Source organism: Vipera berus, assembly GCF_964194415.1.
Source record: "Vipera berus genome assembly, chromosome: 5".
In the NCBI taxonomy this organism is placed as follows: Eukaryota; Metazoa; Chordata; class Lepidosauria; order Squamata; family Viperidae; genus Vipera; species Vipera berus.
This window is the reverse complement of record NC_138207.1, coordinates 10,150,377-10,177,983: the sequence shown is the minus strand read 5'-3', so window position 1 is coordinate 10,177,983 and position 27,607 is coordinate 10,150,377. Positions and strand designations below refer to the sequence as shown.

Here is a 27,607-nt window from a genome sequence, read left to right as displayed (position 1 = left end):
GGGCGGATCTTTTACCTTTTTGGTCCAACTGTGATATGAAGGAGGTAACTTAAATTATTTTGTCCCTAAAGATACCTTGTATCTTAAACCATTGCTATTCTAGATTTTTTTCCCCCACTTCCTTGCATTGAAATGTAACACTCAATGCTGCTAACATCGAATGTTCTTGTTTTGACAACAGATGGAAATGCAGCCATTTTTCTCTATTGCTTTTAGAGTTAGTCGATGCTGGGAGGGGGAATGTGGATGAGAGTCCAGCTAGTCATAACAATAATAACTCAGCCATGGGAACCCAAGGACATTAGGCCCAGAGTTGATAGAGTTTTGGCGGGCTGGAGAACTGGGGAGAAAGCCTGCGCTTCCAGCTAATTGGGGAATGTGATTTATGACTGTTTATTGGAGGAGGGAATTGTGCTTTGTTACTTTGTATCCAGGGGAGGGGAATTTAGTTTTTTGTTTCGACAATGTAGTGCCGATACTTTGTTTCTCGAATAAAAGATTCTTTAAGGTAAACAATGCCTCGAAGTTCTTTTGAAGAGTTTCATCTGTCAGAACCATGACAGTAATAGTATTCTGTAAGAGTTTGAGCATCAGTTGAAATAAGAAAATACATTTTAGTGCTAGGCATCAAAGCACAAAACATGTTTTTGCCTGGGATTGCTTTTATATAGCTGACATGTTTTCATGATTCACAAAAAAAGCCTTCAGTAGATAGTAATAACACATAATATTTGTGGTGGAGTAGTTTGTATTGTATATACCCTTTTTTCCTGCTGTCCCAAAGGAATGAGATTTTGCAAAGAAATCTTCTAAAATGGATTTACACAATGAGAGATGTTGCATTATTCACTTGTTTCTAGAGCCAGTCAGTATTCTGGCTCCTGGAAGTTGATGGGTCCTGATTTTCCCCCAGTCCTTCCATAATACCTATGGATAGAAAAGACTTATTCACTTATTTATTTGTTTAAAGAACAACAATTCAAAATTAGTCTGCATAATACATTGAAGCAGCACAGGCTGGCTCTTATTTACTATAGAACTTCCACTGGCTGCTTTAAATGAAATTACCTTCATCCAACGTTCAGTTTTACCTATCATTCTTTATAGTTGATGAAATTTTGTTTTGTTACTTTTGTCAAGATTGTATTCTACAAACATAACCTTGGGAAGGTAGACAAAAATGCTAAATCCAGTCTAAACATCTGGCTGACTGTGTGACCAACCTTAATTCATATGTTGAGTGGCAGACGGTTTGTCTGTTCAGTTCTTCATTTTTTATTACTTAGCACACCAGCAAGAACAGGTGGGACCACAAAAGAGACAAAGTAATAGAAAATAAAGAAGATAAAGTCCTCTGGGACTTAAGAATTCAAATGGACAAGCATCTGCCTCACAGTACCTTAGACTTTTATTAACAGTTGTTGATAAGAAAGACAACAAAGTCTGGATACTAAACATTACAAGACTTGAAGGCAGCAGAATAGGGAAAAAAACAACTGGAGAAAATCATAAAATATAATGAGCTGTAAATAGAAATTGTGGCAAAAGAAAGCAAACATAGTACCAATAGCAGTACATACTTTGAATATAATTCCAAAATATCTGGAGCAATGTTTGAACATCATCAGCATTGACAAAATCACTTATCAGTCAATTGCAAAAGGCAACTGTACTTTGAAACAGCTAGCATCCTGCAACTGTACCTTTCATCATTAAACAATATCTGCCTGTTCCAGTTCCTTGGGAAGGATTTAATAGGTGAACCGAAATGCCATACCCAGTCTAAACATATGGCTGACTATGCAACCAATCCTATTTTATTAAATGTATATACATCCCAACTCCCTTCTGAGCAGGGATGACCATGCAATTGCACTTTTTTCCTCCTTTCTCATAACTTTTCTTGAAGTATACGTGCAAGACTTCTCAGGCAACCTATATCTATTCTGGAAACTTTTCTGTAACATAACCCTAATCAGACAGCACAATTGCCATTAGCATACTTGCTTGAATTTATCGCTCCTATTATATATCTTTATCTCTTTTTGAGAGATAAATGTTGTCATCTCCCTCACTTAAAGTGGCAGGAATATCATGTTAGAAGAAGATTGTCCGCTTTGGCTTGGCTCCATCTCCCCCAACTTGATCCCTTCCAAGTTTTTGGAGCTGATCAGAGTTGTAGTTTCAATCAATATGGGCCATTAAGGAATATTGAGACGGTAGTCCAGAGCATTCCCATTTGGGAAAAATGGGAAAATATTGTTTCCATTTTTTGAAGCTCTAGTCTGGTCCTCTGATAAAATTTGAGATGGCAGCCAAGTAGCAGGCAAGATATATTAGTGACTTCCTTTGATTTTTTTTCAGGGTTATGAAGATTGGTTACGGCACAAAGCAGACAATGAAGTGAATGGAGCTCCAGTGTATGTTGTTCGTAGTGGTGGCCTTGTAAAAACAAGATCAAAGAACATTCGGGTATGTGTCTTAATACCATGTTTCCCCGAAATTTAGACCCAGCCCAATAGTAAGCTCTACCTTGATTTTTGGGGGGTGGGCCTAATATAAGCCCTACTCCAAAACTAAGCCCTAGTTTGGGGGCGAGGCGCACCCCTAAAAATCAAGCTAGGGCAGGGGTAGGGGATTGAAGCTGCCCCACGCGCCCCGCATCTGCTTAGCCTACCGGTAGGACCACCACAGCCAGGCCTCCCACACCCAGACATCTGTCATGCCACTACTTGACTTCTTCTGTGGCCGCTTGGTGTCACTTCTGGCCGGCCACCATGTGGCGCATTGCACCGTTGCCACTCCTCCCGGCAGGACGCTGCATGGCGCTTCGGCCCCTTCCGCTGCTTTCGCAGTGCTTCGGGCTGTTTCCGTTGCTCACGCGCTTCTGGCTGCTTCTGTTGCTCGCAGCAGGAGGCCACGTGGCACTTCGGGCCATTTCTGCTGTGGAAACGGCCCAAAGAGCCACGCAGTGTCCTACCATGAGCAGCAGCAATGGCGCAAAGCACCATACGGCATCCTGCTGGGAGGAGCAGCAATGACGCAATGTGCCATATGGCGTTAGGCCTCAAGTGGCGGCAAGCAGCCACAGAAGAAGTCAGGCAGCGGCACAACAGGTGTTGGGGTGTGAGAGGCCTGGCTATGGTGGTCCTAAGGTAAGACATTCTCCGAAATTAAGACCTAGTGCCTCTTTTGGAGGCAAAAAATACTGTATATAAGACCGGGTCTTAATTTCAGGGAAACACGGTATCATAAAACAAATGTCTTCTGTAATTGTGGGGTTTAAACAAAACGGCCATAGCTATGTATTCAGCTTTACAAAGAATTTAATTAGACCAAATAAGGTTTCATTGGACTGTTTTAATGCAGTAAATTTGCGAATCAGTTTTTCCATACATTCTTCTGCCTCCCCAGGTAGGAGATATTGTGAGAGTAGCCAAAGATGAAACCTTCCCTGCTGATCTCGTACTTCTGTCCTCGGATAGAGAACATGGCTGTTGCTATGTTACCACTGCAAGTTTGGATGGAGAAACTAATCTTAAGGTCTGTGGTTCATACTGTTACAATGAGTTAATTTTTTGTTTCTTTGAAATTGTGGCTAGGGTACTTCATTCTATTTATGTAGAAAAGAGTATTTAATTTATTTTGAATTTTGTTGAGTTCATATCAAAGCTTTAGATTTATTTTTTATAGCCAAAGGCCATGTTGTATTCATTTTTTATGAATTTAAGGAAAAATTATTAGAACGAATTTCTTAGGCACAGTTAATATGAAACATTGGAATGTATCGTGTAGTTAGTTCTGATTATAAGGAAGTGACTAGCAAATGTAATTGAAAAGGTTATGGATATGCTAGAAAGCTCTTTGAGGACAAATACTTCTGTTTTCTGTTATTTTTCTCTAGTTTGCCAATTTTTGTCCTATTTTGTGAACTGGTATAACAAGACAGTAAGGTATGCAAAATGTCTCAAATTTAAAATATTTGAGCTTGAAATACCTGTTTCTACTTAAGTAAACAAATGTTGAGTTCAACATGTGACATTATATTTTAAAATATTTAGAATGTGAAAGGTTTATATACCAGTCCAAAATAGCCAGCAATATGACCTTTCTTTTTTCCTTTCCTGTTAAGACATTCATGCTTCCTTCCTTTATTTGTCCTGTCATTTAATGCTCATTAATTCTTTCTAGATGACCAAATCCCCCCTTCTATGTATGTATTTTTCATTGGTTATTTACTTTCAACTATTTATTTCTTGTCACAGACAATCTTTTTTTAACTGGCATCCGTATACCTTAATATTTCTCCAACTATTTTCCTCTTTTTAGTAAATATTCTACAAGAATACAGAGCTTCATCCAATTTATGATCTGTTTGGTTTTTTTTTTCTGTTTGTCAAGTGGTGATCATCATGTGAGGGAGTCTTGCACTCATTAAGATGAACAAAGAACCCTCACACATTATTTTGCCAGGCCTGAAATTTATGAGTATAACACCAGATGGAAGAAATGTATCATTTTTCTATTGACAGATGACCAGTTTACCAAATCGTGGCTTGTTTTAACTCAGCATTTTCTATAACACTGACAACTTATTGGCAAATTAGGAATGCAGTTTTAAGATCTCACAAGGTGTTTTTTTTTAACTGGGCTTTGGACCTTTGGGGATCTGTCAAAAGTATTGAGACTTGTCAATTCATTGCTTTTGCTTTTTCTTTTAGACACACATTGCAGTCCCAGAAACTGCTGTGCTGCAGTCTGTTGCCAATCTGGACAAACTTGTAGCTGTTATTGAATGCCAGCAACCAGAAGCAGATCTTTACAGGTTTCTGTTTTTTATTGCTCTCTCTCTCTCTCTTTTTTTAAAGGATTTGGGAAAGAAAGTTGTGGCTATTAAAAATTAGGCTAAAACTGCTCTGGAAATTCTTGTGATGGTGTCATGAATTTAAATGCCTATGTTGCTTAGGGAAAACAAGGGCATGATTTACTGGGAATGCTGTGTTAATTTCATTTGGGAGTTTCCCTGAGTTTGGAAAATTCTCCCAATGTTCAAGCATTCACTCCCCGCTCTATAGTAAAAAAAAAAAACACAGGATGAAACATTTGGTTCTCTGTCATCCTAACACTAAGAGTTCTGCCAACAACTCTCCAAGACAATGCAGATTTGCTGTAGAAAAAATGTTACAGGTAGTTCTCGACTCACAATCTTTCATGTAACCGTTCGAAGTTACAATGAAAAAAAAAGACTTATTACCATTTTTAAAACTTACAACCATTGCAGCATCCTTATGATCATGTGATCAAAATTTGGATGTTCATGTTTATGACATTTGCAGCATCCTGGGGTCATGTTGGTCACCTTTTGTGACCTCTTTACAAGCAAAGTCAATGGGGAAGCCAGATTCACTTAGCAACCATGTTACTAATTCAACAACTGCAGTGATTCACTTAACAACTGTGGCAAGAAAGATCGTAAAATCAGGCAAAACTCACTTAACTGTCTTGCTTTGCAGCAAAAATTTTGGGCTCAATTGGGGTTGTAAGTCAAGGACTACCTGTATTATTTTATAGCTAAGGAAGGAAAAGTCATATGTTAAACTGTTGTATTTAAATGGAAGAAAGTTAAAGAATGTGGCTTTGAATTAAGCTAACCAGGAAGCCTCCACCTATGGTTTGTTTAGCACTATGTCTGAACTGGGATTTCTGATTGTTGCTTCCTGGTTTGTTCTTGGCTTCAGATTCCTGGCTTTGTTGATCATGGCATGCCAGGAATTGGGCTTACCATTACATGCAAACCAGGTCAGTTTCTTTAACTCATTTCCTATGCTATTATGGTCAGGGTTTAGTCACTAAACTTTAGTGGCATATTGAAAAATTAACTTTTCCTTTTATTTCTTGAATCATAACACATTAATATTGTTTTACAGATTTGTTGGGCGTATAACCATAAGTCATCAAATTGAGGAAATAGTGCGGTAAGCCAAATGCCTTCAATCTCAGTGAATGTGATTTGTGACCAATTCTATATCCAGGCAATCCAACTTCTGTAAATAAAATGAAATAAAATGCCTTTGTTTACATCAGGCACAGGGAAGATTAAGTACACTGACCAGATGTTCCTACACTACTTTTGTGATTGCTTTGCAGCTTCTTCTGCTTCTGTGTTTTTTGTTGCCCTGTTCTGTGGACCTTTTTTCCCCCCATAGAATGCTTTTAGATAACTACTCCTGCATAAATAATAGGTTGTAGTGGAAGTATCTTAAAACTGTGAGAAATGCAAACTGTTGCAAGCTATTGTAATTTGTGGTTAGAAGCTATTATTCCTTCCTGGTTTGAGTGATGTTGTGAACTGTCAGCTAGTAATTTGACCAGCTTGGACTAATTTATACAGCCAGCTGTTGTTTTTTTCTTGTTATATAAAAGAAATCGTAAAAACTAGTTTTCTTGTATAGAACAGTTCAGCCCCTATGTACCTGGTAAACTTGCTATTTCTTCTAATAATTACTCAGACATTTCAAGCCATAATAGATAGGTGCCCAACAGGTTTGTCTTAAAATTAGGTCAGCATGGCTGACAATTTTATTTGATTCAGGGTCTTTGCTCACCCTTTGTAAACATCTATATAAATATTATAAGAATTATTGCAGGTCCAAGGATCTAGTCATTGCAGAAAACCTTAAGAGAAACAGGTGAAGTTGAAATTATTACCCTTGTTTCTCTGACAGCAACAACAGAGCATTTCATAAATCAAGTATCTTCTCTGTAAGGGGGAATTCAAAGTATTGTTTGCTTGTGGCATGAGGGAGTTGTTCTTAAGTGGCACATTCAGATGAATCCAGAACTCCTTAGAGAAGGAGTTGTGGTGAAAAACAGCAAAGCAAACAGTAGCTGAGCAACATCAATAACAAAACAATATCAAACGACTTGAAATACTAAAGGAATTTTTGAATTACTTGTAAAATACGTAACTTTTGTTGTGGTTGTTTAGTTTCAATGCATATTTCTTTGATAGCACAACAGAATTTTTTTTTTAAAAAAAACCTTAATAAGAGCTTTACTGGATTGAAAAAAAGGATTCATGTAGGATCTGTTGTGTCTTATGACCAGCTGATGCCCCCACGAAGTTCAGAAGTAGAATGAGATGGGCATTACATGACATGCTCTTTGTGGTGTCTCCAGACTATACGTGTAAGTTAATTGGGTTTCAGTGACACTATTCTATGAATTTATCTCTTCCTTTTTAGGTCCAATAAAATTGCTGCATTCCAGAGAGGGGTAGTTAGTTCCAAACTATTTTGATTCCCAAAGACAAAATTATTTGCTCTTTATCCTAGGCCAGGGGTAGGGAACCTTGGCTCTTTTATGACTTGTGGAATGACTTATCACAGCTGGCTCAGGAATTCTGGGTATTGAAGTCCACAAGTCATAAAAGAGCCAAGGTTCCCTAACCCTGTTCCAGAGGATCCTCTTGTTAGTCCTATAGTTCACCTTTGACAAACTATTTCCAATTGCCCTGCTCAGTGTTTGTGTGTGCGCCTTCAAGTCAGTTTTTGATGCCTGATGATTTGCCTGGACTAGTCCCTTCAATTTTCTTGGCAAGGTTTTCAGAAGTAGTTTGCCATTGCCTTCTTTCCAGGGCTGAGAAAGAGGGGACTGGTTCACTTTATCCAACAGTGTGAACAAACAGTGATCTTTCTTTTGCAGACCCCTTGGACCCGAAAGTCTTCTACTTCGTGGAGCAAGGTTGAAAAACACTAAAGAAATTTTTGGTGTGTGACAGTAAAGTTTCACTAACTGGTTAATATTTCTTGAATGGATGAAATTGCAGAGTTTTCTGTTACAGTAGCTAATCGCTGGCTGATCATCTAGGTTAGGACACTTTTCCTAATTAAGAGGAAGAGTGATGTGTTGATTATAATAACTTGCACCAAGAAATACAGGTAGTCCTCGACTTGCAGCAGTTCGTTTAGTGGCCGAAGTTACAACGGCCTTGAAAAAAGTGACTTATGACTCTTTTTCACACATTGCAACATCCCCATAGCCACGTGATTGACCTCCATTCATTCCGCCGGGACCTGAAGACCTGGCTCTTCGAGCTCTCTGGCCCAGGCTGAGAATTTTAATTTTAATTTTAATTGGGGTTTTTTACTTTTTCAGGGACTGTTGTAATTATTTTTAATTGTTTTTAACTTTTGTATTTCTTGTTTTAAATACCCTGTAAACCGCCCTGAGTCCTGCGGGAAAGGGCGGTATATAAATCCAATTAAATAAATAAATAAATAAATTTAGAGGCTTGGCAACTGTCTCATATTTATGACAGTTCCAGTGTCGGGGTCACACCATCCTCTTTTGCGATCTGTTGTCAAGCAAAGTCAACGGGGAAGCAAGATTCACTTAACACCTGCGGTGATCCGCTTAACAAATGTGGCAAGAAATTGTGGTTGTAAGTCGAGGACTAACTGTAGTTGATTCTGGTGTGACCCAGAGAACCTGGATTCTATGTTTGTCTGTCTGTCTTTTTTAAAGTCCTATTGGTGCTTCATTCCCTCTGTTCCAGGAACCTAGACCACTTAAAGACCTCTCTTGTAAAAGTTTCTCTCTGTTGCCTCCTGGTCCATTTGATTTGGTGAAATACTAGAATATCTTCTCAATTTAAAAATCTGGACAAAAAAACAAAAATCACCACTGCAATCATAAGAGTGGATTTGGAAACCCAGCAGAGTGATCAGCCAGAAACTGAAGGAATCCCTCTGTGTCTGGCTCCTCAAAATAAAAGGAGAAGAACAGAGCCTAGAGTAATACGCAGTCTTGCTGCCATGCTGAACGTTCTTTTACTTTTTATAGGTGTTGCTGTGTATACAGGAATGGAGACAAAGATGGCACTGAATTATAAGAGCAAATCCCAGAAACGATCAGCAGTAGAGAAGTATGTGGTTGGCAGTATTTTACTCTGTTAAAGATTAATGTATTAATTTAAACTGTAAAACAAGAGGAATTCAGAAGAAGGGATGCAAGCGCGCAAGGGAACAGTTCAAATATTTATTAGGGTCATAGGATGGAATACAAACAATAACTTTAAAAAGCTAAAAAATACAAAAGACACTTAAGTTAAAAAGCAAAGGAACATGTTTTAAAAACGTTTTTTTTGAACACCTCTGTTGCTTGAACCATTTGATAAGTATTATTAGGCTAACGTTCTCACGTTCGTTCTACTTTAGCGAAATTAGTATTTGCTTTTGGAATATTCAAATGTATTGAACGTGGACTTTGTTCCTCAAGGGAACTTGGAAATAAATCACCACGTGAAGTGGGATGTAGTCAGATCAAACTTGCTTCTGACAGTTTTTATGAGAACTGCTCTGATAGGTCATCAGTGCATAACCAAGCACAGTCCTAGACATATTGAATTCATTCTGCATATCAGTTTGCCCTTGAGTGTTTTACATCAGCGGTGCCCGACCCCCCCGGCCTGTGGACCGGAACCGGGCCGCGGCATGCCAACAGCCGGTTCACACAAACACGCAAAGCCCCATCCGTGGGATGCAGGCAACATACAAAACCACACACTCTCCAGTCCATGGAAAAACCTTTCTCCACGGAATCGGTCCCTGGTGCCCAGAAGGCTGGAGACCTCTTGTTTTACATGCTTCACGAAGCAAGAAACTTCTCGTGATTTTCCATCTTCTGCCTTTAATACCGAAGAACTTTTTTTTCAATCAAGGGGTAAGACAGAAAAAGCAAAGCTGTTGTTTTTCAAGAAAAGTTTGGACGGCCATTGGTCCAGGATGGTAGGGCAATCTCCAACCTAATGATTCTATCAAACACTTCCTTTTTCAGTCTCCACCCTTCCCCGTATGCAAAAGTTCCAAGTTGGTTGAATGCAACACAAAGACTCTTAGAATTATTGTTGCTGTAGTTTTTTAAAGTAATGCGCAGATATATTTGAATTGCCCAGAGCTCCCTTTGTCTTCAGTGCTCCTCTGTTTTTTGTTTACCTATAGGACAGTTTTAATTCAGTAGCATTTGGGTATTCAATTGTCTTCCCCCCCCCCAGGTCTATGAATTCCTTTTTGATTATCTACCTAATAATCCTCCTTTGTGAAGCTGTCTTGAGTACAATACTGAAGTATGCCTGGCAGAATGAAGAGAAGTGGAATGAACCTTGGTATAACCAGCAAACTGATCATGAAAGAAACAGCAGTAAGGTAAAATGTAAATGATATGTCTGATTTAGGTGTTTTTTTCCCTGTATCGGAAGTTTTGATTTGACTTATAAAAATAACTAAAGGGAGACAAGAATTCTCTTCAGTTAATTTCTTGCTCCATTATTGTAGCCGATAATATGTGACTATTGTGACTTACTTTTCTGCTTAAAGGGATGGTTTTTTTAAAAAAAAACCTCACATGCTTAGAAGTTGTTTCTATATTCTCGTCCCAAGCAAGAAAAGCAAATAATGCCTCTAATGCAGCAAAGAAAACCCATCTTTACATAGTAACCAGCAGTCGTAAGAAGAAAGTAGATACATTCACATGTCACATGGGTCAAACTGAGATTAGATTCAGTATGTTATCTGAATCTACTCTTGGACTGATATTATGATTAAGGCCTCCCTGTCTCCCTTCATCTATAACACTATTTGCCAACAGAGGCAAATGGAATGAATGGCTTTTATATACAGATAGTCCTCAACGTACGATCGCATTTGAGCCCCAAAGTTCTGTTGCTATGTAAGACATTTGTTAAGTGAGTTTTGCCTCATTTTACAACCTTTCTTGCCATAATTGTTAAGTGTCACTGCACTTACTAAGTTATTAACATGGCTGTTAAGTAAATCTAGCTTCCCCATTGACTTTGCTTGTCAGAAGGTGATCACGTGACCCCAGGACACTGCAACTGTCATAAATATGAATTATTCGTCAAGTGTCTGAATTTTGATCTTGTGATCATGGGGATACTGCTGTAGTTAGTCATAAGTGTGAAAAACGGTCACAGATCACTTTTTTCAGTCCCATTATAACTTTCAATAGTCATTAAATGAACTGTTGTAAGTTGAGCACTACCTATACTAATTTCAGTTCGGTGGAAAAGGGATGAGACAAAAGTATTATCAAATATGGGGTAAGATCCCTGTTCTGGATTAAACTTACTTGATCACAAACAGAAAAGACACTACTTTTGGAAAAAACATAAGCTTGGTTTAGTAGTTCTTAGATGATATACAGGTAGTCCTTGACTTACTATCAGGCATTTAGCATCTTTCAAAGTTACAACACACCCAAAAGTATGTATGACCCAGATTTGAAATTTTGATAGTCATCTCTTTCCCCATAATCCCATGATTGCATTTTGGGTTAGGGTTCTATGACAATTCGCTATGCCTAACTCGCCGTGGCTAACTTGTTGCTGCAGCTAAGTTGCCATGGGAAACTCACTGCAGGACAAAAGAAATGATGGAATAGAATCATTAAAGGAAGGATGCAAAAGAAGGGGCAAAATGAAATCTGAATGACAAAAAATGAAAACAATTTATTTATTTTAAATAATTAAATTGAATTGATAAATTGTCCCATGATGAGTTGTCCCACAGCGTGTTGGCTGTGGTGAGTTAGCCACAGCAAGTTGGCCATAGAGAGGTGGCCATAGCGAGTTGGCTGCGGCATGTTGTCCCATTCCGTTTTGGGCGTTGGGCAACCAGCCCACATTTACAACAGTTTGTAGTATCCCAAGGATACATAACTGTGATTTATAGTTTTTGCCATAACCAGCATTTATTTCCAGTTTAACAACCATGGCATTTCTGTAATGACCGTTGATTTAACAACCATCGTGGCTTGTTTAACTGCCACAAAACATCATAAATCGGGTCAGTCACAGGATGACCTTTTTAATGAACAGCAAAATTCTTGGCTCAATTATGGTTGTAAGTCAAGGACTACCTGTTAGTTAGGTTGTTACAGAATATGCCCTCACTATATCAATATCACTGTTCTATAGAATTGCATTTTGATCGTATCTGTTATAATCTCGTCCTCAAATGCTTTCTCTCTTATTTTTTAGTGTAATAATACTTCCCTTTCTTCTTTTAGATCTTGAGCTTCATTTCAGATTTTCTTGCTTTCCTGGTACTTTACAACTTCATTATACCCATTTCACTTTACGTGACTGTGGAGATGCAGAAATTCCTTGGGTCTTTTTTTATTGGTTGGGACCTTGATCTCTATCATGAAGAAACAAATGAAAAGGCCCAAGTAAATACTTCAGACCTCAATGAAGAACTGGGACAGGTATAAAATAATTCAAAATAGTGTTTGAAACAAGACGAAGCTAGATTTGATTTGATTAATCAAAAGTGATTAAATTCATAGTTGTTCTTTTTACACAGTTAATATTCCCTATGGATTTTATAATTTTTCCCCCTTTTGTCTCACTAAAAATTGTAATTTGAAAGTGGTTCAGCAGTGGACCACAGTCTGAGATTTTAAATGAGCATTGTTGCCCTATACATTGTGTAATTATTAGAAAAGTTTATTGAATACTTATTTTCCATGCATTTATAATAAACCAATTACACCTATTTCAGATAAGTACAATAAATGTGCACAAGTTGGAATGAGTGCAGTGTATCTGTAGACCATATGAATGTCCCACTAGTGGATATGAGGGAGACTTGTTGCCTTTTTTAACTCTTAAACTTATTTGACTGACGTAACTTCTTAACTTACTGTAGGTGGAGTATGTATTTACAGATAAAACTGGTACATTGACAGAAAATGTGATGCAGTTTCGGGAATGTTCCATTAATGGTCTCAAATATCAAGAAATCAATGGCAGATTAGTTCCTGAGGGATTGATAGAAGACTTTCCAGATGGAGTACAGCCCAGTTTTGTAAGTTCTTTCTAAAATTAATTTCTTGAAATTAATTTTGAGCTTTCTATAGTCTAAAGTTCGGGTCCTTCTTGAAGTTATCCCAAAGATGCTTTTTCACGAGGCAATTGGACTTTCACCATCCAGTCAGAGCCGAAGAAGCTTCTTGGATGAGAAGTGAAACATCTTCAAAGAAAAAACAAGAAAGTCCAGTTGCCTCGTGAAAAAGCATCTTTGGGATAACTCTCATCTGGATGACTGAGAATCTGTATAGACATCCTTCTTGAAGCTTTTTTATGAGTGCTTTTCAAAAGTAACTTCTAAACTTTCCGCTGTATGAATTTTCTTTAATTCTGACTGCAACTAAGATCTGTTATTATTTAGGTTTCTAAGAAAAAATAGTATATTGTCTCCAAGAGATCAATTGCATGATGCTCCATTTTTTTATGCTAATGTTCTTATTTTTCCTAATGTTCTGTGCTAATGGAGAATGAGCATCTGTGTTTGGAATCCTATATTTAAAAACCTTTCATTCAAAACATCGATCCTTATTACTGTTTTAGGATAATGTATCAATTATCCAAAAGAATTACTTTCAAATCTCACCTCCAACTGTTTTTTTTTAAAAATGTATCTTCATTCTGTCAAATTCAGAATGTAATGTAATGTAATGCAATTTTAGCACATTTAGTTATTATTAACACTGTTCTATATTTTGAGGAAAAGAAATTCAAACAGATCTTAAAGTAGGAGAACTATTTAATGTTTTGGCCAGCAGGTAGGAGAATTATGTATTCTGCCTTAAGATGCACAAAATAAAGGCAGGATATGAATTTAATAATAAATACAAATTTTATCTTGACTCGCTGTATCTAATAGCTTTTAATGGAATTTTAATAGAATAGAATAGAATAGAATAGAATAGAATAGAATAGAATAGAATAGAATAGAATAGAATAGAATAGAATAGAATAGAATAGAATAGAGCTGCAAGGGACCTCAGAGGTCTTCTAGTCCAGCCCCCTGCTCAAGCAGAGAACCTATACCATCTCAGAGAAGTGACTGTCTAGCCTCTTCTTCCCCTTCATGGATTACTGCCTTGTCGTGGCGAAGGGGCTTGCGTAATTCAATGAAGCTATGAGCTATGCCGTGCAGGGCCACCCAAGACGGACAGGTCATAGCAGAGAGTTCTGACAAAACGTGATCCACTGGAGAAGGAAATGGCAACCCACTCCAGTATCTTTGCCATGAAAACCCTATGGACAGTACCAAAAGGCAAAATGATATGACGCTGGAAGATGAGCCCCTCAGGTCGGAAGGCGTCCAATATGCTACTGGGGAAGAGCAGAGGGCTAGTACTAGTAGCGCCAGAAAGAATGAAGCGACTGGGCCAAAGCCGAAAGGACGCTCAGCTGTGGATGTGTCTGGTGGTGAAAGGAAAGTCCGATGCTGTAAAGATTTTTTCTCCATAGGAACCTGGAATGTAAGATCCATGAATCAAGGAAAACTGGACGTGGTCAAACAAGAGATGACAAGACTGAACATTGACATCTTAGGTATCAGCGAACTAAAATGGACAGGAATGGGTGAATTTAATTCAGATGACCATCAGGTATACTACTGTGGGCAAGAATCCTTCAGAAGAAATGGAGTAGCCTTCATAGTCAATAAAAGAGTAGGAAAAGCAATACTGGGATACAATCCTCAAAATGACAGAATGATCTCAGTTCGAATCCAAGGCAAACCATTCAATATCACAGTAGTCCAGGTCTATGCCCCAACCACCAGTGCTGAAGAGGATGAAATTGACCAGTTCTATGAAGCACTACAGCACCTTATAGAACTAACACCAAAAAATGATGTTCTTATCATCATGGGGGATTGGAATGCTAAAGTAGGAAGCCAAAAGATAACTGGAATAACAGGCAAGTTTGGCCTTGGAGTGCAAAATGAAGCAGGGCACAGGCTGATAGAATTCTGTCAAGAGAATACGATGGTCATAGCAAACACTCTTTTCCAACAACCCAAGAGACGGCTCTACACATGGACATCACCAGATGGTCAACACAGAAATCAGATTGACTATATGCTCTGCAGCCAAAGATGGAGAAGCTCTATACAGTCAGTAAAAACAAGACCAGGAGCTGACTGTGGCTCAGACCATGAGCTTCTCCTTGGAAAGTTTAGGCTTAAACTGAAGAAAGTAGAGAAAAGCACTAGGCCACTCAGGTATGAATTAAATCATATCCCTGTTGAATATACAGTAGAGGTGACAAATAGATTTAAGGAATTAGATCTGATAGACAGAGTGCCTGAAGAACTATGGACAGAGGTTCGCGACATTGTACAACAGGTAGCAACCAAAACCATCCCAAAGAAAAAGAAATGCAAGAAAGCAAAATGGCTGTCTGAGGAAGCTTTGCAAATAGCTGAGGAAAGGAGGGAAGCGAAAGGCAAGGGAGAAAAAGAAAGATACACCCAATTGAATGCAGAATTCCAGAGAATAGCTAGAAGAGATAAGAATGCCTTCTTAAATGAACAGTGCAAAGAAATAGAAGAAAACAATAGAATAGGGAGGACCAGAGATCTTTTCAAGAAAATTGGAGAAATGAAGGGAACGTTTAATGCAAAAATGGGCATGATAAAGGACCAAAATGGCAGGGACCTAACCGAGGCAGAAGAGATTAAGAAGAGGTGGCAAAATTACACAGAAGACTATACAAGAATGAGCTTAACGTCCCTGATAATCACAATGAGGTGGTCACTGACCTCGAGCCAGACATCCTAGAATGTGAAGTGAAGTGGGCCTTAGAAAAGCTGAGCAACAACAAAGCTAGTGGAAGTGACAGTATTCCAGCTGAGCTATTCAAAATCTTAAAAGACAATGCAGTAAAAGTGCTACACTCAATTTGCCAGCAAATTTGGAAAACTCAACAATGGCCACAGGATTGGAAAAGATCAGTTTACATTCCAATTCCAAAGAAAGGCAGTGCCAAAGAATGTTCAAACTATCGCACCATTGCACTCATTTCTCATGCTAGTAAAGTCATGCTTAAAATCCTACAAGCTAGACTTCAGCAGTATGTGGATCGAGAACTACCAGAAGTGCAGGCAGGATTTCGAAGAGGCAGAGGAACTAGAGATCAAATTGCCAACATACGCTGGATCATGGAGAAAGCTAGGGAGTTCCAGAAAAACATCTACTTCTGCTTCATTGACTATGCTAAAGCATTTGACTGTGTGGATCATAACAAACTGTGGCAAGTTCTTAAAGAGATGGGAGTACCAGACCATCTTATTTGTCTCTTGAGAAACCTATATGCGGGTCAAGAAGCAACAGTGAGAACTGGACACGGAACCACTGATTGGTTCAAAATTGGGAAAGGAGTCCGGCAAGGCTGTATACTGTCGCCCTGCCTATTTAACTTATATGCAGAGCACATCATGAGAAAGGCAGGGCTAGATGAATCAAAAGTTGGAATTAAGATTGCCGGAAGAAATATCAACAACCTAAGATACGCAGATGATACCACTCTAATGGCAGAAAGTGAAGAAGAACTAAAGAGCCTCTTGTTGCAGGTGAAGAAGAAGAGTGCAAAACTTGGGTTGAAACTTAACATTAAGAAAACCAAGATCATGGCATCTGGCCCTCTCAATTCCTGGCAAATAGATGGGGAAGAAATGGAGGTAGTGACAGATTTTATTTTCCTGGGCTCCAAGATCACTGCAGATGGGGACTGTAGCCAAGAAATTAAAAGACGCTTGCTCCTGGGGAGGAAAGCCATGGCAAATCTAGACAGCACACTAAAAAGCAGAGACATCACCCTGTCAACAAAAGTGCGTATAGTCAAGGCTATGGTCTTCCCAGTTGCAATGTATGGCAGTGAAAGTTGGACCATAAGAAAGGCTGAGCGCCAAAGAATTGAGGCCTTTGAACTGTGGTGCTGGAGAAGACTCCTGCGAGTCCCTTGGACCGCAAGGCGATCAAACCGGTCAGTCCTAGAGGAGATCAATCCTGACTGCTCTTTAGAAGGCCAGATCCTGAAGCTAAAACTCAAGTACTTTGGCCACCTAATGAGAAGGAAGGACTCGCTGGAGAAGAGCCTAATGCTGGGAAAGATCGAGGGCAATAGAAGAAGGGGACGACAGAGAATGAGGTGGCTGGATGGAGTTACTGAAGCAGTAGGCGTGAGCTTAAATGGACTCCAGAAGATGGTAGAGGACAGGAAGGCCTGGAGGAATGTTGTCCATAGGGTCGCGATGGGTCGGACACGACTTCGCAGCTAACAACAACAACAGCCTCTTCTTAAAAACCTCCAGTGATGGAGCACCCACGATTTCTGGGGGCAAGCCGTTCCACTGGTTAATTGTCCTCACATCAGGAAGTTTCTCCTTAATTCTCTCTTTGACCAGCTTCCAACCATTGTTTCTCATCCTTCCCTCTGGTGCTTTGGAGAATAACGTGACCCCCTCTTGTTTGTGGCAGCCCCTCAAATACTGGAATACTGCTATCATGTCTCCCCTATTTCTCCTTTTCTTTAGACCAGCCAAACCCAAGTCCCGCAGCCATTCTTCGAATTAAACTAAAACATATTCAAAATTTAAACTTATTACATAAAATCTCCGTGCAATTGGGTACTCCTTATTCTGTCTCTTAGATGATAAAATGTAGAAGAAAAAGGTTTGACAAACTAGACTTCCTACATACATAATATCTATATGTACAATAATATGTTCACTATAAGGCCCATATTTAGATACTGCATGAAATAATACCAGAAAACATTTGGCAGCCTGTCTATATACAAGTGCTCCTCGACTTATCACCACAGTTACAACAGACCCTAAAAAATGGGACTTAAAAATTGAATTTGAAGTTCCAACATCCATTGTCAAACGACCATATTTGGGGCACTCAGTAAGCAGCCCACATTTATAGCCATTTGCTGCGTCCCACAGTTCACAATGTTTTTTCCAGAAACTGACATTTACTTCCCAATGCTCTGTAGTGAACAATGGATTCATTTTACAGCCATTACATTTGCTTTACAACCACTGCATTTGCTTAATAACTGACACACACACACATACACACACACACACGAAAGACCAGCTTGTAAAATCAGGCATAGTCACGTAATGACCCATTTTATGACTTCACAACTTATAACTGAATTGCGGGCTCACATTATGTTCGTAAGTTGTGGAACACCTGTAGATTGTCAGTTGTTAAGAAAATAACAATCTTAATAAAGTCGTAGATAAGTCCATTTGTGAAAAAATGTAAAAACCCTGTCCAAAATTTTCATAAAATATTATGAGACCTTGTTCAGTACTTTGGACCGTAATAAGTGTTGTATTTTTAGTTGAGAGGAAAAAAAACTTCTCTAGCTATGATAGCCCAGATATTCACCATGAAAATACACAGGCTTACATTTTTGTGGCTAATCATAATTTTTTATTTTGGTAGGAGTTTGCTTCATAGGATAAAGATAAAATTAATAAATCAGATTCATCGCAGTGTTTTGTCTTTATTTTTTTTTAACAGACACATGAGGAAGAACTCTTCCTGAAAGCTCTTTGTCTCTGTCATACAGTGCAGATTAATAATGACCAAACTGATGGCATTTGCGACAGCCCGTGGCGTAGCAATGGTCTACCATCTGAATTGGAGTACTACGCCTCGTCCCCAGATGAAAAGACTTTAGTTGAAGCAGCTCGCAAGTAAGGATCATAAGGCCAGGCTCTGCATTGTAAAGGGCAATACCAGATTGGGGGAACAAGCCAAGGAGAAGAGAGGTCCAAATATGCTGTCCAGCCTTTCTTTAACTCTTACTAGATGTGCTCTTGTATGAGTTCTAGAATACCAGGGATGAATTAGCAGGAATTAGGGCATTGCATTGCTTTTTGTAACACCACTATGGTTGGTTAGTAAAATAACAGCCATACTACCAAACTGATTATCTCTGGGCCCTCTGCTAGAGTTACCCTGCCTCGCTCTTCCATTTAGTCAATTCAGCTGATGAGTCTCAACAGAATTGCAGGCTCTTGAGAATCAGACGTCATTATCAGCCATTCAGTCATGTCTGACCCTTGACCACCCTATGAATCAGCATTCTCCATGCCCGCCTGACTTGCACCTCCTCCTTCAGATCCGCCATGGTCGTCCTGGTGTCTGTCTTTTATAGTGTCCACCCAACAGGTAGTAGGGTGGCCCTTTCTCCTTTTTTCCACTGATTACTCCCAGCATGATTTACTGGTTGAGAATCATCGATTGACATGATTGAGAATTGGAAGGGATGTGAAACTGAGAATGGCATTTAGGCCACAGTGTCCCTGCTTAGTGTAGAAATCCAAGTGAGGGATCCACAGCAGACATTTATTTGACATCAACTTGTCTACATCCCTTGAGGGAAAGCCACCAAAATTGCTCATAACTGTTTTTTGTCAGGCTTCTGAGGCCTTCTGAAACCTTCCAAGAAAGCCATGCTCATTATTCTCCAATGCTTCGGAAAGCCTTCAGAAAACGTCTGATGTTTTCCAAAGCAACACAAGGATGGCCCCTGTAATTTAGAGAACTGAGTGTGTGGCCTCTGGAAGAAGGCCTAGGCCAGGGGTAGGCAACCTCGGCTCTTTTATGACTCATGCACTTCAACTCCCAGAATTCCTGAGTCAGCACTTGCCTTGCATAGGGACAGAACTTGCTGGGCCTTGTCAGTGGCAGGAAGAAGATGGTGGACATCAGCTGGTCATGCCAGGGCTTGCAGAGTGCAGAGCGGTGGGGATTTTGCCTTGCAGCACTGGTGCAACTTTGTTCCTTCTCCCAATGTAACTAAATCTATATGGTATACATTTTAATTCTTCTTCTTTAATAGAGCTGCATAGAGATTAGCAAAAATGGATTGGAGTCTAGATGTCAATTTCAGAATTTAATTTTTGATTAAATTAACTGGCTTTAATATAACTTGTTACTGTTGCGTTCAGCCATCCTTAAACAGGAGTCTATTATGAAATCTGAAAGCACCTTCATGGAAGAATTATTCAAGATTCTTTCTAAAAGCATTTTACTGCTATGCATGGATAATAGTGAGCAATATTACTTTTCTACACAAGACACTGTTTTTAATGTTCATAAGGTTATCCACTTCTTTCACTTTCTTTGGAATTTTTAGGGTTGGTGTTGTGTTTACTGGGGCAAATGCAGAAAGCATGGAGCTTAAAAGCTGTGGAAAGCTGGAAAGGTAAAGCAACAAAGAATATGTTTCCTTGTTTCTTTAAAAAAAATACTGAAATTCTATAGTGCAGGAGTAAAACTTACGGTCCTAGAAATATTGGTGAATGCAACTGCCATCAACTTCAGCCAAAGTGGATTTAAAAGATCCTAATTTCTGATATCAGGGCGTGGGGGGGAGCGCGATGGCCCAGTGGTTAAAGATCTAAATTTGTCTGTTAATCCCAAAAGAATCCCCAAAAGTAAAACCTCTGAGTATATATACATTAGTCTTTAAATTTTTCTGAATTAGTGCATTTATTTATATCCAAAATTGTTTGGCTTTTTTACCCATCTACCAAACATGATAAAATATTCCTTCAAGTTCTTCACATTTACAGGAAAGATCTGAAATAAAATCCACCCTGATCCTCATGAATAAATTAAGTATTAACCTTGTAAACTCTAAAGCTTCCTCCTTCCGTTATGTATTCAAGATGGACAGCAATTAATATTTATATGTTATATGTAAGGGTGTAGGTCTATGTATATGTTGTATATAGTATGTTTAAATGCGTGTTATATATGTGTACACTTTGAGAGCAAGCAACTAAATTTCGTTTTTAATGTGTGCCATTTTCCCCACAGTAAATAATGACAATAAAGGTTATCTGTCTTTCTATCTATCTATCTATCTATCTATCTATCTATCTATCTATCTATCTATCTAAATTCTTGCAAAACTATTTTCAGTCTTTCAGCTAAAATCGTAATCAACTTACAATCATTAGTCAATATTGACATTGTAATATTGACTGTAGTTTCTTGCTTATGTCAAATTTATCCCTCTTTAGGCAATAATATTATATTAGCTTCTTTCCAACTCTTGTCATTTTTCCTCCCTGTAAAATAGAGTTCTCAGTGCTTTGTAGAGGTTGTAAACATTTGTCCTTGAAACACTTATATTGCGACCTCAATAACCCATCTGGTCCAGGCTTAGTAGCTTCTTAACAGTGTATCTTCCACGAATGTGACCTTACCATAATGGCATTCCTCCTAAGCTACAAACCAGAAACTCCTCTCCTTAAGTATCACTTGAACAGTTAATGATATGTCAGTTTTAAAAATTGAGGATTTTGTTTTCCTAAGTACAGGTTGCATTTTGGTTACATTGAAGAAATAGGACTCTACTTAAAATGAATCGTTATAAGTAAGCCACTTAGTGAAATGAGATGTGAAGATCAAGTAAACGGCACATGGCTTTGGGGAAATGGTGTCCCTTCACCTTTGTTCCTTCCTTTTTCTGTCCCTCCATCAATTACAGAAATGACTATAATTAGCCTCTCTATTGACAGGAGTCATCTTCTCCAGGCCCATCAAGTATAACCTGTGCGTGCAATGTCAGGCATGCAGTTTTCATAATATTCTGCATTTCACGAGTATGGCCTTTATTTCATACCCAAACTAAGCATGAGCCTCTTCTCCTTTAAAGGTACAAATTACTACATGTACTGGAATTTGATCCCAATCGTAGGAGAATGAGTGTGATCGTGGAAAGTCCATCAGGTAAGATTAAAAAAAAAATAGTGATGCTTTTGATGTTACGTATTCTCCGACCCCCTAAAACCAGTTCTATAAAAGGAACACGAATAGCCTCTGATAAGCACTGCTAACTTGTATTATTTTTTTCTTGGGGTAGGTGAAAAGCTTTTATTTACCAAAGGAGCAGAATCTGTTATTCTTCCTTCCAGTAAAAATGGTGAGGTAGAAAAAACAAGAATCCATGTGGATGAATTTGCATTGGTATGTTAGAGCCTGTTTTCAAACTTTCTGATAGATCATGGTAGAGGTGATGCTAAATCAGGGGTGGGGAACGATGGCCCTTTTATGACCTGTGGACTTCAACTCCCAGAATTGAAGTCCGTAGTTGAATTGAAGGGCCATAGTTCCTGACCCTTGTGCTAAATTAAGAAACAATTATTACTGTAACAAATATAAGGATACTATAACCAACTGTACAATGTATAATATTTCAGATCCACTAAGCGTGTGGGTTAAGAACTGGTTGGAATATGTGTTGGGCATCGATAGGCAATTTTATTCAGAGTGCTTTAATAATAATAATAATAATAATAATAATAATAATAATAATAATAATAATAATAATAATAGTAATAATAATAATTAATAATAATAATAATAAGTTGGAAGGGACCTTGGAGGTCATCTAGTCCAACCCCCTGCTCAGGCAGGAAACCCTATACCATTTCAGACAAATGGCTGTCCAGGCTCTTCTTAAAAACCTCCAGTGTTGGAGCATTCACCACCTCTGGAGGCAGGTTGTTCCACTGGTTAATTGTTCTAACTGTCAGGAAGTTTCTCCTTAGTTCTAGGTTGCTTCTCTCCTTGACTAGTTTCCATCCGTTGCTTCTTGTCCTGCCTTCAGGCGCTTTGGAGAATAGCTTGACTCCCTCTTCTTTGTGGCAGCCCCTGAGATATTGGAACACTGCTATCATGTCACCCCTCACTCTTCTCTTCGTTAAACTAAGTTTTAAGTTTAAGTTTAAGTTTTATTTAATTTGTATACCGCCCTTCTCCTTGGTAGGGACTCAGGGCGGTTCACAGGGCATATATAAAAAAGACAATACAAAAATTAAAAAAGATTAAACCCATGCCCAGTTAAAACAGTAATACAAATCTAAAACGACAAATTAAAACCCATAATCCCCCGTCAGGCCAGACCAGCCATTTCAAATAGGTGGGTCTTCAGGCCACGACGGAAAGTTCGGAGGTCTGATGCCGTCCGGAGCTCCACCGGCAGTTGGTTCCATAATGCCGGAGCGCCCACAGAGAAGGCCCTCCCCCTGGGGGCCACCAGTCGGCATTCCTTGACTGGCGGCACCCTGAGGAGGCCCTCTCTGTGGGAACGCACAGGGCGGAGGGGAGTTGATGCCGGCAGCAGGTGGTCCCTGAGGTATCCCGGACCCATGCCATGTAGGGACTTAAAGATCGTAACCAAAACCTTGAACCTCACCCGAAAGACAACTGGTAACCAATGCAGCTCGCGGAGCAAAGGTGTAACATGGGAGTACCGGGAAACTCCCAAGACAACTCTCGCGGCCGCATTCTGTACCAGTTGGAGCCTCCGAGTGGTCTTCAAGGGAAGCCCCATGTAGAGAGCATTACAGTAGTCAAGGCGAGAGGTCACGAGCGCATGAGTGACCGTACACAGGGCATCCCGGTTCAGATAGGGCCGCAACTGGCGCACCAGGCGAACCTGGGCGAAAGCCCCCCTAGTCACGGCCACTATATGATCTTCCAGGGTAAGCCGTGAATCTAGGAGGACTCCCAAGTTGCGAGCCCTATCCACGGGGGGTAAGAGCTCACCCCCCATAGAAAGAGATGGAACATTTTGAATGTCCCGGGATGCCGGAATGTACAGCCACTCAGTCTTGTCAGGGTTGAGTTGAAGTCTGTTCCTCCCCATCCAGACCCGAACCGCCTCCAGGCAACGGGACATCACAGCGAGGGCATCACTGGGGTGGTTTGGGGTCGAAAAGAAAAGTTGGGTATCATCAGCATATTGATGATACCCAACTCCAAAACCACGAATGATCTCACCCAGCGGTTTCATGTAGATGTTGAACAGGAGAGGCGAGAGAACCGACCCCTGAGGAACTCCACAAACGAGAGACCTAGGGGCCGATCTCTGCCCCCCTGCCAACACCGACTGCGAGCGTCCCAGGAGATAGGAGGAGAACCACTGAAGAACTGTGCCTCCCACTCCCAATCCCCTGAGACGCCGCAGCAGGATACCATGGTCGATGGTATCGAAAGCCGCCGAGAGGTCTAATAGGACTAGGACAGAGGAATATCCCCTATCCCGAGCCCTCCAGAGATCATTCACCAGAGCGACCAATGCCGTCTCCGTGCTGTACCCGGGCCTGAAACCCGATTGGTAGGGGTCCAGATAATCCGCTTCATCCAGGACCAGAGGGAGCTGATGCGCCACCACACTCTCGACAACCTTCGCAAGAAAGCGAAGGTTGGAGACTGGACGAAAGTTGTTCAAAACAGCTGGGTCCAAGGCAGGCTTCTTGAGGAGAGGTCTCACCACCGCCTCCTTCAAGACGGTGGGGAAATAACCCTCACTCCAAGAAGCAGATATAACCGCCTGGAGCCAGCCTCGTGTCCTCTCCCTAGCTGCATAAACCAGCCAGGAAGGGCACGGGTCCAACAAACATGTGGAGGAGCTCAGCCTCCCCATAATCCTGTCCACTTCATCAGGGGTCACAGAATCAAACTCTTCCCAGAATCAAACTAGACATACCCAGTTCCAGCAACCGTTCCATATATGTTTTAGCCTCCAGTCCCCCAATCATCTTTGTTGCTCTTCTCTGTAGTCTTTCTAGAGTCTCGACATCTTTTTTACATCGTGGTGACCAAAACTGGATGCAGTATTCCAGGTGTGGCCTTACCAAGGCATTGTAAAGTGGTATTAGTACTTTTGCTTGAGATCCCTGGAGTGCTACCTGATGCCGAGCCTATTTGTGGATTTTGTTTACAAAGCGAGGGCTGATGGGAGTGTCTTGACTTTACCATAGACTTTCCCATCAGCCCCAGCTTTTATGTTCAGAGATTATAGGAACTTTGGTCAAAACATCTTGAGAGAATGGCATTTGGAAAAATAAAGCATTTCAGCTTCTTCAGACCATCGGCCTTTCTCTTCTTCCCTCTCTTCCTTCTATTTCTCCCTATAACCAGTTGCCTCTGATTCACGTAGAGCCTTCTTCTCCCCGAGAGAAGAATCTCTTCATTGCTTTCCAAAATTAGCATTATTTGACAGACTACAGACCACATCTGTCCTTGAACTTTGGTCTGTGTTGCTTGGTTTCATCCTCTTCCATTAATGGGAGTAAAACTGAAGGTGCCTTGTCCAAAAAAAAAAAAGACACTTTTTGGGAGACCTAAACTGTCTGGACTTTCATTTAATGATGCACTCCATCAGTAAGCAAACATTTTTGTCAGTATCCTATCTACTAATCACTTTATATTCTTTTCACAGAAAGGATTAAGAACTCTCTGTGTAGCTTACAGAAAATTCACAGAGGAGGAGTATAAAGAAGTGGAGCAGCGTCTTTTTGAAGCAAAAACTGCCTTGCAGCAGCGAGAAGAACGGTTGGCAGAGGCATATAACTTCATTGAAAAAGACTTGGAATTACTTGGAGCTACAGGAGTAGAAGACAAGTATATACTTCTTGTTTTGTTTATTTGGGAAAGAAATTCTGACACAGACTAGCTCGATGCTCATTCTTTTCTCCCTAAATAGCAGTATGTGATATGTATAATTTTTCCCATCAGCATAAAGAGGGAAGATGACAGTTGGAGCCACAGCACCCAGTGTTGTGTGAGTAAGTACAGGTAGTCCTCGACTTAACAACCATTCATTTAATGACCATTCGAAATTACAACAGCACTGGAAAAAGGGACGTATGTCCATTTTTCACACCTATGACCCCTGCAGCATCCCCATGGTCGCATGATCAAAATTCAGGAGCTTGGAAACTGGCTTATATTCATGACAGTTGCAGTATCCCAGAGGTCACGTGATCACTTTTTGCAACCTTCTGGCAAGCAAATCAGTGAGGAAATCCCGGTTCACTTAACATCCATGTTACTAATTCAACAACTGTGGTGATTCACTTAACAGCTATGGGAAGAAAAGTTGTAACATGGGGCAAAACTCACTTAACTGTCTCGCTTAACAACAGAAGTTTTGGGCTCAATTGTGGTCATAAGTCAAGGACTACCTGTATCCTATTGAACATGTTGCACTTCAAAGAGGAAAAGCTTTGTAGTTGCCATCCCACAACCATAAGATGAGTTAGGTTAGTATTTAACAGGCCCAGTATGTGATCACTGTTTAAAAAGGATCAATGTGGTGAGACTGGGAATTGATACAGATAGAATGTAATATTTGTAGCTCAGGGTTGAACTGTGGAGTCCTTGTTGCTCTCTGAGTTTAGATGTCTGAATGAAACCTCTGCAAGAAAACAGACAAGCGCAGAGGGCAACAAGGACTCTACTGGGAATTGAGACTATTAAGTTATAGCTTGCGTTAACTAGCATGTTCCCTGTGACATGAAATCTGACCTGTAGCAGGGGTGACCATCCTATTGGTGGCCTGGATGTGTTTTATACTACATAAAGTAACAGTGTGAGTAAAAATCAATTCTTGGTGACATTTTCTTCACCACAGTGTGCAAGTAGTTTGCCGCAGCATTCTTTGGGAATACTCGTTTGTTTGTAACTACCTACTCTAGCTTATACTGTAGGATTTCCTAGTGATCTCCTAGGTCCTTCCTACTTTGCTTTTTTTTCCTTTTCTTTTCCAAAATCAAACAAAGTCACTAGATGTTACTTCCCGCTGTTGGGCTTGTTAAAAATGAACATAGTTTCTTCAGATGTTGCTTCTTGGAATAAGCCTGAATATAGCTTGATGTAAAACACCAAGTTTAAAAAAAAACCATTGGATGCTTAGACATGAAATATCCAAAGCTGAAATAGTGCTTGAATATAAATATCCAGTGGTTGGAGGGCAAACCTTTCGATCTTCTCCATTAATAGTGAAAACAGGTAACCTCCACAAAATCAAAAATCAGAAGGAGCCTGGTAGCTCCCTTTCAGACCAACAAAATTTATTCCAAAGGGATAAGCTTTCGTGAACTACAGTCCACTTCATCACATCCATCTTCATCAGAGCTGTAGTCATCTTTGGATGAAATTTGTTAGTCTGGAAAGAAGCTATCAGAATCTTTCTGATTTTGGACTAACAGCTATGCTACGTTGTCTAAGCAGAGATGTTATGATCCTGACCCAATGAGTTCTGATATTGTTCACCCATGCCATTTGCTCACTTTCAGGCTGCAAGACAAAGTCCAGGAAACCATAGAAGCTCTTCGATTGGCAGGGATTAAAGTGTGGGTGCTCACGGGAGACAAACATGAAACAGCGGTAAGCGTCAGCTTATCATGTGGACACTTCCACAGAACCATGAACATCCTGGAACTAGTGCAACACAAATCAGACAGCACGTGTGCGGAGCAACTGAGACAGCTCGCCAAGAGGTAAAACCTTGCCCGTTTCTGAAGTGATGTCAACAGCCTCTGATGGGGAACCGAGGTTTCTAAAATAGTGTTTCTTAAATGTGGTCCAAAATTCCCTGAGGGTCCCCCAAGAAACTGTCAGGGGAGCTGAAAATCAAAATTATTTGCCAGCCTGTGTTTAAAAATAATAACAATATTAAAATCCTATCAAGCAGTTGTGAGAAATGACAGCAGCAGTAAATGCATCCATTTTAATTTTTAGTATGGCAGACATTGATAAATATAAGCCATGGAATGAAAAGCTCTTTTGGGGCCCTCCATAATTTTTCTGTTATTCAAAATATTCCAAAATAACCAACACAGTTCTAGCATTGGAGTCCTGAGAGAAAAAGCAATTAAGAAACAAGGTACTACAGTAAAAGATT

General features: G+C 39.9%; 1 protein-coding gene across 2 annotated transcripts in view; it reads left to right on the top strand.

Annotated features, from left to right (window-relative positions):
• ATP11B (ATPase phospholipid transporting 11B (putative)) overlaps nucleotides 1-27,607 on the top strand; it is a 99,790-nt gene that overhangs the window by 35,648 nt on the left and 36,535 nt on the right. For both annotated transcript variants that reach the window (XM_081329005.1, XM_081329004.1), the window contains exons 5-19: nucleotides 2,365-2,472; nucleotides 3,415-3,543; nucleotides 4,722-4,825; nucleotides 5,928-5,975; nucleotides 7,705-7,769; nucleotides 8,845-8,926; nucleotides 10,055-10,205; nucleotides 12,088-12,285; nucleotides 12,729-12,887; nucleotides 18,415-18,590; nucleotides 20,039-20,107; nucleotides 21,569-21,642; nucleotides 21,776-21,879; nucleotides 25,142-25,323; nucleotides 27,000-27,203. In XM_081329005.1, the coding sequence (XP_081185131.1) occupies nucleotides 2,365-2,472; nucleotides 3,415-3,543; nucleotides 4,722-4,825; nucleotides 5,928-5,975; nucleotides 7,705-7,769; nucleotides 8,845-8,926; nucleotides 10,055-10,205; nucleotides 12,088-12,285; nucleotides 12,729-12,887; nucleotides 18,415-18,590; nucleotides 20,039-20,107; nucleotides 21,569-21,642; nucleotides 21,776-21,879; nucleotides 25,142-25,323; nucleotides 27,000-27,203 (1,853 nt within the window). The remainder of the gene's footprint in view (nucleotides 1-2,364; nucleotides 2,473-3,414; nucleotides 3,544-4,721; nucleotides 4,826-5,927; nucleotides 5,976-7,704; nucleotides 7,770-8,844; nucleotides 8,927-10,054; nucleotides 10,206-12,087; nucleotides 12,286-12,728; nucleotides 12,888-18,414; nucleotides 18,591-20,038; nucleotides 20,108-21,568; nucleotides 21,643-21,775; nucleotides 21,880-25,141; nucleotides 25,324-26,999; nucleotides 27,204-27,607) is intronic.